The sequence below is a fragment of the Protomyctophum parallelum genome, assembly GCF_964188405.1.
Source record: "Protomyctophum parallelum genome assembly, chromosome: 20".
In the NCBI taxonomy this organism is placed as follows: domain Eukaryota; kingdom Metazoa; phylum Chordata; class Actinopteri; order Myctophiformes; family Myctophidae; genus Protomyctophum; species Protomyctophum parallelum.
The window spans coordinates 41,867,686-41,886,620 of record NC_139718.1 but is presented as its reverse complement, the minus strand read 5'-3'; the positions used below and the strand labels follow the sequence as shown (position 1 = coordinate 41,886,620).

The 18,935-nt window shown below is 44.0% G+C and overlaps 1 protein-coding gene across 1 annotated transcript in view; it reads right to left on the bottom strand.

Moving 5' to 3' along the window:
- Positions 1-6,243: 6,243 nt before the first annotated feature.
- LOC310878160 (phospholipid-transporting ATPase VD-like) overlaps positions 6,244-18,935 on the bottom strand; it is a 60,914-nt gene continuing 48,222 nt past the window's right edge. Inside the window, exons 19-28 of the mRNA XM_083792311.1 lie at positions 18,600-18,784; positions 16,288-16,612; positions 14,623-14,699; positions 14,008-14,133; positions 13,371-13,571; positions 11,394-11,474; positions 10,090-10,194; positions 7,939-8,126; positions 6,820-7,272; positions 6,244-6,772 (exon numbers count right to left, since the gene is read on the bottom strand). Coding sequence (XP_083648437.1) covers positions 7,077-7,272; positions 7,939-8,126; positions 10,090-10,194; positions 11,394-11,474; positions 13,371-13,571; positions 14,008-14,133; positions 14,623-14,699; positions 16,288-16,612; positions 18,600-18,784 — 1,484 coding nt within the window. The 3' untranslated portion in view covers positions 6,244-6,772; positions 6,820-7,076. The remainder of the gene's footprint in view (positions 6,773-6,819; positions 7,273-7,938; positions 8,127-10,089; positions 10,195-11,393; positions 11,475-13,370; positions 13,572-14,007; positions 14,134-14,622; positions 14,700-16,287; positions 16,613-18,599; positions 18,785-18,935) is intronic.

Here is an 18,935-nt window from a genome sequence, read left to right as displayed (position 1 = left end):
ACACACAGCCAGGCAAGGGAAATACAAACACAGCTGTATGCTGTGTAGTTTATAGGAGGAGACAGACACACAGCCAGCCCAGGGAAATACAAACACAGCTGTATGCTGTGTAGTTTATAGGAGGAGACAGACACACAGCCAGCCCAGGGAAATACAAACACAGCTGTATGCTGTGTAGTTTATAGGAGGAGACAGACACACAGCCAGCCCAGGGAAATACAAACACAGCTGTATGCTGTGTAGTTTATAGGAGGAGGAGACAGACACACAGCCAGCCCAGGGAAATACAAACACAGCTGTATGCTGTGTAGTTTATAGGAGGAGGAGACAGACACACAGCCAGCCCAGGGAAATACAAACACAGCTGTATGCTGTGTAGTTTATAGGAGGAGACAGACACACAGCCAGCCCAGGGAAATACAAACACAGCTGTATGCTGTGTAGTTTATAGGAGGAGGAGACAGACACACAGCCAGCCCAGGGAAATACAAACACAGCTGTATGCTGTGTTGTTTATAGGAGGAGGAGACAGACACACAGCCAGCCCAGGGAAATACAAACACAGCTGTATGCTGTGTAGTTTATAGGAGACAGACACACAGCCAGCCCAGGGAAATACAGACCAAAGTGTCTCCTGGTGTCGCGCGCGCACGCACTCACACTCTCGCGCTCTCTCTCACACAAACACACACATATATTATTTTGAGTATTGTTTTTTTATTTATTTTTTAACATTTTCACTTCCACCCGACTATATAGCTACATCTCTGAGGCCAGTATTCTACTTTTTATTCCACTATTGTGCAAACTTTAGGTTCACGCACCCCTCTCTCTCTATAGTCTATATATATTCATAGGGTATATAAATATAGCAGATCTACAAGCAAACACTTCCCAGTGTTGTGACATTAACATTGTACAAATTAAATGATGTAATGTTAACTCTCTTTGACTTTGCCTAGCATCGTGTAGCGATACTATCATACTAATATCACTGCTGTAATATGCATTTCAAAGGCAGGTGAACGCTATACTGTAGCTGTGCGCACGCACGCACGCACACACACACACACACACACACACGTGAGTGAGCCCAATTGTGTCGTTTAGTTGTCATTCAGTGTCAACAAAAGATGTCAACATTACATTTATTACAAAGTCAGATACAGTCAAATTAAGGCGGGCATTATAAATCATGTTCAATCATTCATGTTGAATCCATTATGAATAAGAATAATAATAACACAGTACCTTCCATGGAATGTGTATAGAACAGTTGGCGTGGTCCACATATATTAATTTGTTATACGTATGAGTGAAAGAATCATACTTTATCATTTTAGATGCTGGTCCGACCTTGTGTATGAAAAATCCAGGAGTGTGACTGCGGTAACTATGGTGCATGGTTCCTCATGGCAGGTGGTTAGACAGGTTCATTAATATAACTTCTATGGATCGGGTCCAACTTTAAAGGAGAATTCCATGCTAGAAGGCTTTCTTACCTTTATTTGTAGTCGTTACGTCCCCCCCAAAGAGGTCCAGGTGTTATTTGTAGTCGTTACGTACGTCCCCACCAAAGAGGTCCAGGTGTTATTTGTAGTTGTTACGTACCCACCAAAGAGGTCCAGGTGTTATTTGTAGTCGTTACGTCCCCACCAAAGAGGTCCAGGTGTTATTTGTAGTTGTTACGTCCCCACCAAAAAGGTCCAGGTGTTATTTGTAGTCGTTACGTCCCCACCAAAGAGGTACAGGTGTTATTTGTAGTCGTTACGTCCCCACCAAAGAGGTCCAGGTGTTATTTGTAGTTGTTACGTCCCCACCAAAAAGGTCCAGGTGTTATTTGTAGTCGTTACGTCCCCACCAAAAAGGTCCAGGTGTTATTTGTAGTCGTTACGTCCCCACCAAAGAGGTCAAGGTGTTATTTGTAGTCGTTACGTCCCCACCAAAGAGGTCCAGGTGTTATTTGTAGTCGTTACGTCCCCACCAAAAAGGTCCAGGTGTTATTTGTAGTCGTTACGTCCCCACCAAAGAGGTCAAGGTGTTATTTGTAGTCGTTACGTCCCCACCAAAGAGGTACAGGTGTTATTTGTAGTCGTTACGTCCCCACCAAAGAGGTCCAGGTGTTATTTGTAGTTGTTACGTCCCCACCAAAGAGGTCCAGGTGTTATTTGTAGTCGTTACGTCCCCACCAAAAAGGTCCAGGTGTTATTTGTAGTCGTTACGTCCCCACCAAAGAGGTCAAGGTGTTATTTGTAGTCGTTACGTCCCCACCAAAGAGGTCCAGGTGTTTTTTTGCAAAAGTGCATTATTGGCCATTTCCTCTACCATAAGCCCTCAATGGGGGTTGGGTTTTTGTGCTAATTCGCTTATTTCCATCGAAATAAGTAGTAAAGTGTGCCGCTTGGGATACTATTTACATTATGAAGAGAGGATATATTAGATGTGGTGGTGGTTGTGTGAATGCTGCGTACCGTCCACCCAACCGTTCCCAGCGATCGCTGCAATGTGAAAGCATTGGATACAGTTGAATGAAGTGTACTCGGATACGGATCGCTGCAATGTGAAAGCATTGAATACAGTTGAATGGAGTGTACTCGGATACGGATCGCTGCAATGTGAAAGCATTGAATACAGTTGAATGAAGTGTACTCGGATACGGATCGCTGCAATGTGAAAGCATTGAATACAGTTGAATGAAGTGTACTCGGATACGGATCGCTGCAATGTGAAAGCATTGAATACAGTTGAATGAAGTGTACTCGGATACGGATCGCTGCAATGTGAAAGCATTGAATACAGTTGAATGAAGTGTACTCGGATACGGATCGCTGCAATGTGAAAGCATTGAATACAGTTGAATGAAGTGTACTCGGGGTGCAGAAGAATCAAGGCCAATGTGAATCATGGCCAGCGGGGACCAAGCAACCGTATTCGAGAACAGTTTGGACCAAAAGGACTCGGTGTGAATATGCCCTATAACAGGCTTTGGTGCGTGTCCTCATTTAAAGGGATATATTACACTTAAAAATATATATATATCGTCTACTCAGGCTTTTGTGAACACCCCGGTTTTTTAAGTTGCTCGATTCAGTATTTAGATATTTGAAATAAATCTTTATCAGACACATCACCAGAACCAAGGACGGGTGTTTTCTTTTTCTTTTTTAAGATAATGTACATTTTGCCTTTATTGACAGATTTACAGTAGTTTGAGAACCGCTGATTTACAGAACCCGTCCAAATGCAAGTCAATATGACTCAGCAAATGTACGACCCTTACTACCAAACACCGCTGTAATCATTTATCTTAAAACAACTAAGGCTTAAAGCAGGTAACAAAACAAATAAACAGAAAGGTATACCTATACTGTAACAGCCCTTTAAAAAAAAAATCTAAACCAAACAAATAATACATTTTGACATTCGTTAATTCGTCCATAAAACTCTCTGGTATGATGAACCCATTGCATGCATACCTGTGTTGTTCATGAGGGCGCAGTTCAAATTCAGGACGGAAGCAATAGACTGCTGTGCACAGTGGCATGCTCAACACTAAAGGGCCCTACAGAGTATGTTATCTCCACACTAAAGGGCCCTACAGAGTATGTTATCTCCACACTAAAGGGCCCTACAGAGTATGTTATCTCCACACTAAAGGGCCCTACAGAGTATCTTATCTCCACACTAAAGGGCCCTACAGAGTATGTTATCTCCACACTAAAGGGCCCTACAGAGTATGTTATCTCCACACTAAAGGGCCCTACAGAGTATGTTATCTCCACACTAAAGGGCCCTACAGAGTATGTTATCTCCACACTAAAGGGCCCTACAGAGTATGTTATCTCCACACTAAAGGGCCCTACAGAGTATGTTTTATCTCCACACTAAAGGGCCCTACAGAGTATGTTATCTCCACACTAAAGGGCCCTACAGAGTATGTTATCTCCACACTAAAGGGCCCTACAGAGTATGTTATCTCCACACTAAAGGGCCCTACAGAGTATGTTATCTCCACACTAAAGGGCCCTACAGAGTATGTTATCTCCACACTAAAGGGCCCTACAGAGTATGTTATCTCCACACTAAAGGGCCCTAGAGAGTGTGTTAATCTAAACACTAGAGAGTATGCACAATGTGCATGCATCACTTTTCCACCGGGACACGCCCCCACATCTAGACTGAGTGGAAAAATACAGAGCAGCATGGAGCGTTGGAGTTTGGAAGCACTCGTTGGACGGTCCTGCGTACCACCCGTTTCTAAATGGCACATAATGCAGGAGGCAGCAGGACGTTGCGTTATTGAAAACGAGCGCTTCCAAAATCTGACACTCATAATGATAATGTGTATGGTGGATTTTTATGAAACAAAAACTTTGCAGCTGTACGGAAAGCTTGAATTGTCTTTCTATCTGCGATGTCGGTGAGTTTAACGTTGTTTGATGCAATCAGATAGGACGTTTCCGTTTGGATGTTTGGGCCGTCAAGGCCAGGAAGTAGTTTTTTTGCCACTCGGTAGGCGTTCACTTCCTGCACAACCTCTATTCATATAAAGCATTTTTTGTATTTAGCTGGCAGTGCCAGTCTGCCATGCATTTCTATGGTAAAGATGCGCTGTTGAGCTCCTCTCCTCTCCTCTCCAGCGACAGCATCAAACTTCAGCACTTCTCTGCACCGGTAACCGGAATGCTCGCCCCAAAACACACTCGCGAGGATAGGAATAAGTTTAGGTTTAGGCATTGTTTTCCTGAGGTTATACGTTTAGGAATAAGGTTAGGCTTAGGCATAGTTTTACTGCGGTTAAATAAGAATGAAAGAAGGCCTCATAGGAGCATAGTTAACAGCTTTCCACAATAAGGCATTAATCATTTTGGTTTCCATTTCGAAATGAATGAGTGAGTTTCAGCATCCCTTCAGTTTCAACAACAGTTTAGTCACCTAGACGCTCCTATGTGTCTGATAATAGTAAGGATTCTGTATCGCCCCTTACCCACTGGCACTTGAAAAATATCTCAAATCTCGACCTAGTATCGTTCACACAAATCTTCATCTGCATGGGAACGAAAGAGTCAGATTTGCGTAATGTATGACGGCGCTCACATACTGTAGCAGGAAGTGACGAGAGCTGTGAGAAAGATGGTCATATTTTGGCTCCAGAGATTTGTGGGAAAGAGCCAGCAAAACAGCGAATACAGCATTTAACAAATATTTCTTGGAAATTGATCAACTCTGGAGGAATGGAACTGCTGTGTATTCGAGCCCCGGATGAAATGACGTCCATGGCTATTGGCTATACATTACAATCTTCCGGCTCGTATTTCATACGACAATATCTTGTATAGTATGCTGCTTGAGAAAATGTTATTGCATAGTCTCTTTAGACACCCCTCGTGTGAGCGTTACTTTATCTACGTATCTGTGACAATCATGTAATGTGTGAAGTTCTGGGAACTTCTCCATAAAGGAGTTTGATGAGTGTTGTATATGTCTATCCACTGCCTCTGCTGGATGTTGTATTATATATCCAGCTATAAAGAGGATTGTGTCTGTTTTGTTAACTGTAAATTTTGTCCACAAAGGGTGGGTGCTGAAACACCACACATGGCTGAACTGTGTGCACACACAGTTGTCGTGTTAATCAGTGTGTATGGGTGCCTGGGCAACGATGTCAGTGGATTCCTTCTAAGCCAAGTTTTACAATGTCGTCGCTGTCGGGCAGAAACCTTGTATCTCCATAGAGGAGTGGGAGTCTACTGACAGCCCAACGAGGCAAGCGCGCTGTGCGTCACAGGAAGAGGCCGTAGCACAGAAACATCAGACATTACTTGTTGTATTTAGCACCTCAGTAAAGAGAGGCTTTGATTTGTCCGAGCTGCTCCAGTGTCTTCTCTACATTTCATCAAATCTCCACATTTCAACCTTTTTTAACCCATTCTGACCTGAGATCAGATTCATACGAGGTTTCCACTGGACACACACTGGTCTGATTAACCCATTCTGACCTGAGATCAGATTCTAGAAATGTCAGTCGCTCTTCGATTTTTCAAAAATAGCAGACCTACAAGCTCGTATCGCGCCACTCGGTGGCGCGATATGAGCTTGTAGATCTGCTATTTTTCAATAGCTAAAGCACGACATGATGCCAACACCAAAATGGGTGCCCGGCCAGAATGGGTTAAAGGCCTCAAACGTTTTGGCCAAAATAATGCTGAAAAAATGACCAATCCAATCCTTTCAAGCTCGGCTTGAAAGTGAGTCTGGGATTCTTTTTTTTTTAATAAATACTGCATTAATGAAAGGTATCAACAAGAGCTTGTGACTAAATATTATGACTTCTCCTCCATTTCCTGAAAAGTAAAAGTTTTGGACATACAGGGTTTCCACCCGAAAGCAACGATATACTGTACATTCCCCGTACTGTGAATGGCTGGATTTGATCTGTGATAGTGCTTCAGATGGGGGGGGATGTCGGACCTCGCTATTGCACAGACGTCTGACTGTCAGACAGACAGACTGTCAGACAGACAGACAGACAGACAGACGTGTCTGCACACGTTTCCATCAGTGGCATCATTCATTCATTCATTGATTCATCCAATCAATTCATCATTTCAGCCACTTCCTGGACCGTGCTTGCTTTGACCTCTTGACCTGCAGGCGTCAGCGAAGGGATCGAGGCCTTATGTGTTGAATCCTCCTTTGTTACACGCTTGGTTCTATTAGTACACTCTCAGAGTTACGGACCATCACGGGTCCATTTGGTTCCACTTGTACACTGACATAGTTACGGACCATTACGGGTCCATTTGGTTCCACTTGTACACCGACATAGTTACGGACCATTACGGGTCCATTTGGTACACTAACTCTCAATCCCTGACATGGGTACATAATAATGACCCATGGGGGTCCCCCCGGACCCTACGTAGAGAAACAGCGGTCCGGACGCTCGTCGGAAACGACACGGCCGTGCAAACAAAAGCACAAATTAGCCTGGAATCTCCGTGCGCGCGGCGAGTCGGGACCCCCCCTCTGGTTGGGACTACAGGGGGGGAAGGGAGGAGGGTGTGGTCAGGTGTTCAGGAGAGCATGGAGCCAGCTCCGGCGGCCTGTCGTTCGGGGGGGTCCTCCTGGCGCGCGCGGTGGGCTCTGGAGTGGGCCTGGTTCCAGCGCTGCATCCTCCGGGCGTACGCGGCGGGCTCCGCGCGCTCCCGCAGGAAGGCTCGCGTCACAGAGCTGGGACACAGGCTGTTGTGGAGGGCGCGGAACACCACCCTGCAATGGGACCGCACACACAGAGAGGGAGGTGTGTGACTGTGTGTGTGTACACACACACACACACACACACAGTCACACACTGTGTGACTCCACACTGTGTGACTCCAGGTATAGAGTATGCACATGCAGATTTTGAATGCCCTCAATGCATTGAAAGGGACAACATCCGACACTGTAGTACAGGTGAATACAGTCACGGTAGTACACACAGGTGAATCAGAATTTCAGGTGCAGTAAAATGATGTACAGTTGAACAGTGAACAGTGAGCTACAACCATAGAGAGACATAACAACCCGAGGCGGGGTTGGCGAAAGGGCCTTTCTGTGTGGAGTTTGCACGTTCTCCCCGTGTCCCCTAGGGTAGGTACCCTCACATGTTCTCCCCGTGTCCCCTAGGGTAGGTACCCTCACAAAAAATCCTAGCAGTAATCCTGGTCTCTAAACTGCCTCCCCCTGGCCAGCCGGGGCGCCTGATAGAGGGGAAAGGATCTGGTTGGAATAACGTGTTGCACTACGTCCAACCAGGGAAACTCCCCCATGTCAGGATGTAAAGGAGCAACTTGGACACTCCTGGTGCTGGTGTACCTTGGGGTGTGTGTGCGGGCGACGGGCGTTCTTTTACAGTATGTATGTGTGTCTGTGTGTGTGTGTGTGCGTGCGTACCTGGGCAGCAGTGCTATGACAGTAGTGAGCACACACACCAGGTAGAAGAGGGGCTGTGTCAGCTGTAGGGTCTCCACCCCCAGGGGGTTGGTGGGGGGGCTGCAGCTCACACAGGACACACTGAAGACCACCACGAACGCAAAGTACAGACCCGCACTCCCCAGCAACACTGACGCGTGGATCCACGTCTGGACGCGCACACACACACACACACACACACACACACACACACACACACACACACACACACACACACACACACAGGTGGTAGGGATGTCCGATGTCTGCTTTTTGACATTCCATTTTCCGATATTGTACAACTCTTAATTTCCGATATGAACCAATACCGATAACTGACATTAGTGACATTAGTGAAAGAAAAGCCTGCATATGTTAACAACATCACATTATCACCTGGCTGTCATGAAATTAACACATTATGGCTAATTCTATTCCTTATTCACAAAGGCGACAAGGCTTTCCAAATGTAAACATTCTCTGTGCACAATAAGAGAAGGACTTCAACTTAAGTTGTGGAAAACATGAACAAAATTACACATAAATAAATCATGCTATAAATAAATTATAGCAGCTTGCAAGCGAAACTAACCACAATCCCATTTTGGGGCATTTAGGGCAAAAAGTAAAAAATAAAAAGGTTTAATGTGCATTCTATTATGAATTTGTTTTATCTGGCTTGACTGACAGTAGACTCAATCTATAGCTATTTCACTTGTTAGACTCTAACACATTTCCCTCGGGGCACAGGTCTCCACCAGGCCAGGTCAGGGTGTGGCCTCCTGGTGGCGCTATAACAGGCCAATGTGAAAAGGGTGCCATTTGTTATTACACCATTGTTGTCAATTGGATGATTTGAGGCATTTTGCTAAAATCCACCTGTTAGTGGCGCTATAACAGGCCAATGTGAAAAGGGTGGGATATATTCCTCAGCCTAGTAGGAAAGTCTGTGAAAGATTTCACGTAAATTGCACGCTGCGTTCATGATTTGAGGCTTTTTGTTTCAAAAGGGCCAATCCTCCAAACTTTGAAAGCCAATGTTAGCCAATTAGGATGGAATATGAAATATTGGACAGTTCCATATTGAACACATGCCTATAGAGATACTGTGTAACGTTTTGTGGGATTTTTGGACAGAATCTGGAGGAGTAATATCAAAAAAATATGTTTTTCAAAAGTCTGCCTCCTGGTGGCGCTATAACAGGCCGTTCTGGAAATTTGGGGGCAGAGGTTCATCGTTGGCATCCAGGGAGTGTGTGTGCAAATTTTGGCATCGACCAGATTAACGGTGCCGGAGATTAGCTGTTCACAGACGGACGGACGGACAGAGTGCAAAACATACTCTCTCCCCATGCCGTCGGCCTGGTGGAGACAATAAAACTTTGGAAAATCTTTAGACTACTTCTAGCCAAGAATGAAGAATTCAACACTGAGCTCGATATGCACAGGGAAAAAACGGGAGTCAGTTTCGGTCTTTTCTCTCTTCCTCCAGAAACTAGACTTCACCAACCTTGGTCACCTTAAACTCACAGGCGGATTTGCCACCGTGTAGCGAAATGTGGGATAGGACTCTACTTTAAAAACACAGGTGGAGCAGGGCATGGCTCTCACAGTGAATATCTTTTTTTCCTGATATCTTTTGGCCTTTTTCTGGCTTTATTTGGAAGTGTACAGTAATCGGGAAATGGAGGGAGAGAGAGATGAATGAATGGTTTATTTCGATCTTATGCCGTTGGAACATTAATAATAATAATAGCTCAGATTTATATAACAAGAAGAATCATGTATTAACCCCTGATGTCGAAATTAAAAAATCTTCTAAATCCTCCAGTTTTCTGAACTAAATATTTTCACAATTTTTAAAAAATAGCAGCTCGTAGCGCACTATAAGCTTGTAGATCTGCTATTTTTCAATAGCTAAATTATAACATTATGTTTAAAACACCAAAAAGGGTTAAGATGGGGAGTGACACGCAGCAAAGGTCGTCGGCGACCGGGAGTGGAACCCGCAGCGCGCTGTCAGGCTGGATCAGCAGCCTATAGCTGCAAACAGGACCACTAGGCCGGCCCGGGCCAAGAGTGAATATAATCTATCAGTTAGGTGCAGCAGGGGTCAGGGGTCAGGGGTCTCACCAGAGTGCGGCTCTCTATGACCTGATGCAGTAAGATGATGAACAGGGCAGACGTGTTGATGGGAGAACCAAACGCCAGCACGCCAACGTCGGACCCTGCATATGCCTGAAGAGAAATAATACACAATATAACATTATAGTTAACGTCGGACCCTGCATATGCCTGAAGAGAAATAATACACAATATAACAGTATAGTTAACGTCAGACCCTGCATATGCCTGAAGAGAAATAATACACAATATAACAGTATAGTTAACGTCGGACCCTGCATATGCCTGAAGAGAAATAATACACAATATAACATTATAGTTAACGTCGGACCCTGCATATGCCTGAAGAGAAATAATACACAATATAACAGTATAGTTAACGTCGGACCCTGCATATGCCTGAAGATAAATAATACACAATATAACATTATAGTTAACGTCGGACCCTGCATATGCCTGAAGAGAAATAATACACAATATAACAGTATAGTTAACGTCGGACCCTGCATATGCCTGAAGAGAAATAATACACAATATAACAGTATAGTTAACGTCGGACCCTGCATATGCCTGAAGATAAATAATACACAATATAACATTATAGTTAACGTCGGACCCTGCATATGCCTGAAGAGAAATAATACACAATATAATATTATAGTTAACGTCGGACCCTGCATATGCCTGAAGAGAAATAATACACAATATAACATTATAGTTAACGTCAGACCCTGCATATGCCTGAAGAGAAATAATACACAATATAACATTATAGTTAACGTCAGACCCTGCATATGCCTGAAGAGAAATAATACACATATTCATATTGTTAATGTCTGACTATGCATGTGCCTGAAGAACAAACAGTGAACATGCCTTAATTCCCATCTCCTCTGCCTGTTAGATGAAGTGCTGTCAGAGCATTCTGTGACTTCAAAACCAGAGCACTCGGTTTTCGGAGAAGATTCTCGGATTACTGAAGCACCCAGCGTTGATCACTGTTAGAACCTTGGGTTGCTGTTCGATACCCGTTACATACAGTATAGAAATAGATTTTAATCGAGCAAGGAACCAGTCCAGACTTACATGATCTCAATGCAAAGGAAACCCAGTCATGACTCTCAGACATGACTTCGTCTTTATTACAAACCTCCTCGACCTTACGCTTGCAAACAGAATGTTGTAGTGTATGTACTATTGCAGTATGTACTGTATGTGTACTCTACTTACAGTATACATGTTACTTACAGTATGTACTGTCTGTGTGTATACTATACTTACAGTCCAGTGTGTAATATTAGTGTACTACTTACACAATAAGGCACAAAGAAGCAGACAAGGCTCTGGTAGAAAGCGTCCAGGATTGTCAGCCAGAACGTGGAAGGCACATAGACCTATGAAAACACCACCAAACATATCACGGTTTTATCATCAGAATGCTTCATACATCTGCTCTCCATTTGAACCTTAATTTAAAAAGGTTCAAAACAAGATCACCCTCGTCACCCTGGAACATTAACCAGAACATTCATCTACACTCTACAGTACCTACATGTGCAATAATGATGTCTTTATTGTCCCTTCAGAGATATGTATACACTTTCTTTCATTGAAAACGTGGTTCAATAGGTAACAAGAGGAGGAGTAAGGACTGGATCTGTTGTCAAAGGACGAGCTATTGCTATTTTTTAAATGGTGAGGTAACTTGTAGGTTGCAGAGAGGATTCCTGAAGTCGTCCTGACGTTACTCACTCGTCCCCTGGTTCCCGGAAGTATTTTCACTATGGAAAATAACATTGGGATTCTTAAAATCATCTCTTATAAGGAATTGTGGTCCAAAAAAACCCCCCACACTGTCTCTGCGATATTGTCGGGGAGGTGGCTCTGTATCATTACGATGGTCAGTCAAATTTGATACAGTCTGTTACTAATTTGCCGGCAATAAACATGAGTGATTTCTCACAGTCAGTCGATTCTTCATAACCATTATGAGTGAAACCGCCAGGATAATAGGTTTATTTTTGGATTTGACGCGAAAGACAAGTCTCTGGGAATTCAGAATGGGGGAAAAAACGTGACCCAGGTAGGATGTGTAAATTACATCAGACTTCGGTGCTCTATGAAAGGGTTAGTTCGGATTTTTGGACATAAAGCTGTGTGAAATACCACCCGTGCTGGGAGTTCTGCTCTGGTTTTGGGGAATATCAACTAGTTCCGAGGGGCACTGGGGGGCCACGCATTAAAAACAAATCAATCGGCCTGGGCCGTGGCTCAGCGGTCCAGGCACCTTGGCTGGTAATCCAGTCTGGCAGTGTGCCGCGAGTTCGACTCCCGATCCCGACGGCCTTTACTGCATGTCTTCCCCCCCATCTCTATCCCCATTTCCTGTCAGCCTACTCTCTGCCCATCCATAAAATTTAAAAAAATGAAGGCAAAAAAACAAAAAAAAAAACATTTAAAAATAAATAAATCTACAAAACTAGCGTAATTTGTATTGTTGACCTATTTCTACCATATAGACCAACTTTCGTTCAGATTTGACCCCTATGTCACATATATACTATTTCTTTGGTGTTCAGTATCACTACAGCCCATAGAGCAGCATAGAGTGCTGCGCGGCAGGATACTCTACTCAGCCACAGAGTGCTGCATTCTACGGGGTGCAGTGATATCTCTTCAGACAGGGGAGTGTGTTCCGATGGGAACATGTACAAAGCACGCAGGCCAATCATCAGTCAACTAAACTAAAAATAAAGTTCTTTACATTCATTGTCTGTTCCATTGGTTGGCACGGGATCATAAACGCGACGCAACGGAACGCTCCGCTAAACCTCACCTGAACACGGGCCAGTTGTGTTCGTTTAGAAAAATGTTGAAAATGTGGCTCAAATCTTTTTAACTCAAATCTTCGCTTCCGAGGGGTTCCTGGAACAACATATTTTCAGACGGGGGGGTCGGCAGCCAATTACACATCATGTTTGGGGTCCTTGGCATGAAATATTGAGCACCACTGATACAGAAACATGGGTTAACCCATTCTGACCGGGCACCCATTTTGGTGTTGGCATCATGTCGTGCTTTAGCTATTGAAAAATAGCAGATCTACAAGCTCATATCGCGCCACCGAGTGGCGCGATACGAGCTTGTAGGTCTGAAAAATCGAAGAGCGACTGACATTTCTAGAATCTGATCTCAGGTCAGAATGGGTTAATCAGACCAGTGTGTGTCCAGCGGAAACCTCGTATGAATCTGATCTCAGGTCAGAATGGGTTAATGGTCTGGTACTGTACCTTGTGTGTGTTCCCCGCTCCGTAGAGCTGGGGGAGGGTCATTAGGGTCTGGGCGGACACGTCTCGGTCCAGAACGCCGTAGATGAGCGGCGGCACGGAGGTGAACAGCAGGTTGAACAGGATCAGAACCCAGGCGTTGGTCATCACGCTGCCCGAGAACCCACAGAAGAACTGGTACCAGAACAGCAGGTTCACGTACATCTGCAAACCAAAACCGCACAAAGACCAAGGTTATTACGGCTTTACAATGCGTCATTTAAAGCAGGTTTGCTTGTTTAGTTTGGTTTTTGTGTGTGTAAAGGCTTAGTTCTAGTTTAGCTTAGTTAGTTTAATGTTTGTGCTTCTATGTGTTTTACTGTAATTATAGTCAGTGGGGAGATTAAAAACTCTCCAAAAGAATAGTGAAAACATAAATGCACCATTTACGTATGATTCATGATAACAATTTCTTATGTATGTGATGTATTGCCATGTTTTTGTTCTTGCTTAATGTAAGTCGCTCTGGATTAAGAGCGTCTGCTAAATGCCTAAATTGTAAATTGAGAGCAGCAAATACAGGAGTTATGTGGTCTTGCTTTTATTAGTGCCAGCGAGGATGAGAGAGAGAGAGAGAGAGACAGAGACAGAATGTTCTCACCACGTTCTTGTAGAAGAAGTAAAGGATCATGTTGGCCAGGCGAGCGTAGCACCAGTGTCCATGAACCAGCAGCAGCTTGCGGAGGTGTTTGAACCTGGAGATGGCAAAGTCACTGGACATCACAGCCTGAGGACGGACACACAGACACGGTGTGTTATCTCATAGACCTTTTATATGCTTACAAATACTCACCAGGCTTTTATCTTCTGTTCATTAAATACCTACAGCACACGCACACAAAAAACGTTACGTTTTTTTGCCATTTTATATTGTAAGCCTAAAGCCAAAAAATAGCAGATCTATAAGCTCACTCACTACGTGCCACACTTAACAGATAAACATGTATAATTGAAGATGACATTAAAGTTCTTATAAGAGAAATGTTTATCCAATATAAAAAATTTATTTTATTTTAACAAAATCTCGGTCAAAACATCGATAATCTGTGGTCTGGACTCTCCAAAATGGGGATTGGCATCGGTCATAAAAACTGTGCCATGGGTTTGGAACTCTGGATCTAGTCTAACCTGACTCAATACCGCCATCAACTGGTGGAGTCAGGTCAGATCTAGTGTGCGGTGTTAGGCTAAAAGCGTGTGGAAGACTCATTGTTACCTGCATGCCCTCCTGGCCAGCTATGCCAATGCCCACATCAGCCACCTGGATCATGCTGACGTCGTTGGCACCGTCCCCTACGTGACAGAGACACATTAGACACACGCAGCTTCGCCCCAAACACTGTCCCTGAACATGATAGACCGTACAGTTGCTGTCGGGTCTCATATCCATATTCTAACCTTGTGTTTTTTCATAAATTAACGCCCTACTTGATCATGCTACAGCACAGTCACACAGAAGTACCAAAGGGCGCGACAGTGGCTCAGGGGTAGAGTGGCCGGTAGAGCGGCCGGATGGTCCCAGTTCGAACCCGGGCTCCCCCAGAGTTAGTGACAAAGTGTCCTTGAGCAAGACTCTGAACACCCTGATTGCTCCCGATGTGCAGGTCGGTGCCTTGCATGGTTTCCTCTGGCATCGGTGTATGAATGTGTGTGTGAATTGTTTTTTAAAGCGCTATATAAATGCAGTAACAGTTTTGGACATATGAGGTTTCCACCCGACAGAGATAATAACTAGCTTCCATCAGGTCTGTGTCAAATAGGATTAGTAAATTATTCTTAGCTCTGGTTGGTTTATGACGCTTGGAGTGATACATGAACCGTTCAATCACAACCTCAGAGATAGAAACTCATCTGCTCTGGCTTTGAAACAACACATGAAACTAAACAGAAGGAAAATATATATGAACACACACATTTTTTCCTATGGGTCTCTATAAAAATCTTTTGTTCAGTTCTTATCTGGTCAGCGTTGAGTAGAAATCAATTGTTTTGTAATCACTGTTTGTTTCAGCGCTCTGCTTTCAACATGGTGACATATGCTGAACAATGGTGAAACAAGACGGCGAAAGACATTGAATCACTGGTTTTAGAGAATGACAAGCCAGAGAGAGAAAAATGCAATGCAATGTTTTTTCTTTCTTTTGTGAAACCTTGTTCCAAAAAAAACACCATGCAGGATTCACAACTGTTAAGTGAAATAAACAATTTAATTGAATATGAAAACTGATCAATTTTAATCCAGTATATAAAAAAATATTTTATTTGAAAATGTTTCATTTTGGGTGGGAACCCGTTTTGGTTTTAGCATTATGTTATGCTTTAGCTATTGAAAAATAGCAGATCTACAAGCTCATAGCGCGCCACCAAGTGGCTACGAGCTTGTAGGTCTGCTATTCTTGAAAAATCGAAGAACGCAGCTTTTTCAGAAAACTGTCAGGATGTAGAAGACATTTTTAGAATCTGATCTCAGGTCAAAATGGGTTAAGGAATGGATAGCGATAGAATAATGGCTATTTAATAAATAAATAAATAAAAATCAGCCCTAGATCCTAATAGAATGCATGTTTTTCATTTAGACTGTCCTGACGCAACGCGAGTGTGCAGCGACGTCGTCCACCCCTCCTATATTCCCTCGCAGAGAGTCTCTATTTGAGCAAGGTTTCGCGGCGCCAAACATTTTGTTATCGGTTGAGAACTACGCGCTACAATTTATTGGTTATTTGATTGGTTCAGCAGTGACCGACGCTCCCATTATCAGAACACGTTTTTTCTGCGTGATATCGCCATCAGAACGCTCGCTCCTTGCCCGTCGTGTATATATATATATATATATATATATATATATATATATATATGAGGCGTTGGGTGTGGTCCTCCTCACCTATGGCCAGGGTCATGACCTTGAGGTGGTCCCTGACCAGGCGGACCACCTGGCTCTTCTGCAGCGGGGTGGAGCGGCAGCAGATGACCGCCTTGCAGCGCCCGCTCAGCTCCAGGAAGGCCTCCTTCAGGTCCTCCTGCAGCGCCCAGCCCAGCGTCCGGCCGTCCATCACCAGGGTGAAGCCTGCTGCTCCGCCTGCGCGCGTCGCCGGCGGCGCCCTCCCGCCTCCAGGCTCCGCCCCCTCCTCCCGCGCTGTGGTCAGACTCTTCACCCAGCCGCGCTCCACCTCCACTATGAGGTCCTGGAGCAGCGCCGCACACGCATCCTATATGAATGAATGAATGAATGAATGAATGAAATATTTATTTTCGTGTCGTGCCACTTTGGCCCATCCCATATGGGATTATGTGACATGACACATTTCACAGAGTACACTGAATACAACTGACACGTTTCACAGAGTACACTGAATACAACTGACACTACAGTCCTTCCTGTTCATACATATTATTTGTACATTATTTGAACAACAAAAAAAAGAAAACAAAACGAAAATAAACATAACAAGGCCATTTTTACATGTAAATGGCCCTCCTCCTCATTGACCAGGCCTTTTCAAGAAATGAGGCAAATGAAAAGGTGCACTTTTGACACAGGCGCTTCAGTCTCTCGAAATCCTCCAACCATACAAATTCTAATTCATGGTTTGGGTCTATCTTATTTAAAAAGTCTCTCCCTAATGGAGTTGTAGAATGGACAATAAAAAACAAAATGCATTTCATTTTCGATTTGCGTTTAGAACACACAGACTAACACAAACATGTACATGAACCCATTAAGACCTGGAACACATCTGTGTGTCACCCTTAGCTAAAGAAAACCACTTTAAAGTATTATTTTAAACTTTTAGCTATTAAAAGAATTGTGAGAATGTGTGCAAATATTTGAAATTTTGGGGGGTTCTTGACATGAAAAAGTTTGAGAACCACTGATATAGAAACAGTTTTTTCATAAACATGATTTAGAAGACATTTGTAGAATCTGCTCTCAGGTCTCAATGGGGTAAACCACATGAAACCTAGCATCCTGATAACAACACGTTTACATTCAACCACGCGGAACCTAGCATCCATTATTTTGGCCAGTTTACAAGCTCACACAACGCGTCACATTTTGATGCACTGTTGAGTTTGTGGATCTGCTGTTTTGGGCACGCAGAGTATCATAATAATGGTCCAATGGAAGCCATTGGATTCCACTCATTTCAGTATGTTGTTGCAGAAATCAACTTAACCCATTCTGACCTGAGATCAGATTCATACGAGGTTTCCGCCGGACACACACTGGTCTGATGAACACATTCTGACCTGAGATCAGATTAAAAAAATGTCAGTCGCTCTTCGATTTTTCAAAAATAGCAGACCTACAAGCTCGTATCGCGCCACTCGGTGGCGCGATATGAGCTTGTAGATCTGCTATTTTTAAATAGCTAAAGCATAACATGATGCTGACACCAAAATGGGTGCCCGGTCAGAATGGGTTAAGAGAACTACAGACTTGAAAGTTGCTTTAGATTGAAACAAATAATTGCTTTTTCGACCGTGGTCGAGATCATGGATTTCACACAATGCCACGCCAGACTTCCCGGTCCTTCATTTCCATCCCCAGTTCCTGCTTACTGATGCAGGTGTCCCTACGACTCCCTAGTGATAACATCAGGGAACGACAGTTTTCTACCTCTGGTCTGCTTTGAGGCAGGATTCCAGAGAAGAAGGGAAGATATAACCTCATTGTCAGCTCTGTAGCAGTGGCCGGCAAACTGTGTTCTTCTGGATCGGACTAGTGAAGAAACACGGGGAAGGTTGCCGTATATTAGATTAGTCGATGGGTGGCTCTTCCAAGAGAGATTTTGCGCTCTCATTAGAAGGCGGGTGTAAGTGAGAGTAGAATCGGCTCAACGTAAATACTTTTTATTTACTAAGCTGGGATGACCAGATCTCTTATGCATGTCATTACAGGCTGACCAGGCCATACCCTTCCCAGTTTGAAAGTCCTTTTGGGAAGAAGACATAATATGAACCCAAATACTTGTAGTCATCAACCTGTTTCAAAGGAGTGTTGTTAAGTGTTTTGATAACGTTGGTTATTGTTGGATTTGCATATATTTACGTCTTCAGTTTGTGTCTCGTTGAGATAAAGACCAACACAGTTGGAGGCCTGCTCAAGAGACTGAAGGAAAGCCTGACCGTACTCCAATGATAAGTGCAATGTCATCAGCGACTAATAGACTACCCAATGGATCCATAGCTAACCTTGCTGCCACAGTTTGCAGTCAGGAGTTGATCGTTGGCTTGGAGCAGTTTGCAGGCGCAGGCGATGTTGACGGCGGTCTCTTGTTTGTCCCCGGTGAGGACCCATACTTTGACCCCGGCCTTCTGGAGAGCCTCGATGGTCTCTGGGACCTCCTCCTGAAGCCTGTCCACGATGCCTGTAGCACCTGCACACACGCGCAAACGCACGCACGCACACGCACACGCACACGCACACACACACACACACACACACACACACACACACACACACACAGTTACTCCATCCACCTCAATGTAAACACGATTTCTTTCTTTCCCCAGATTGTGTTTTCTTCC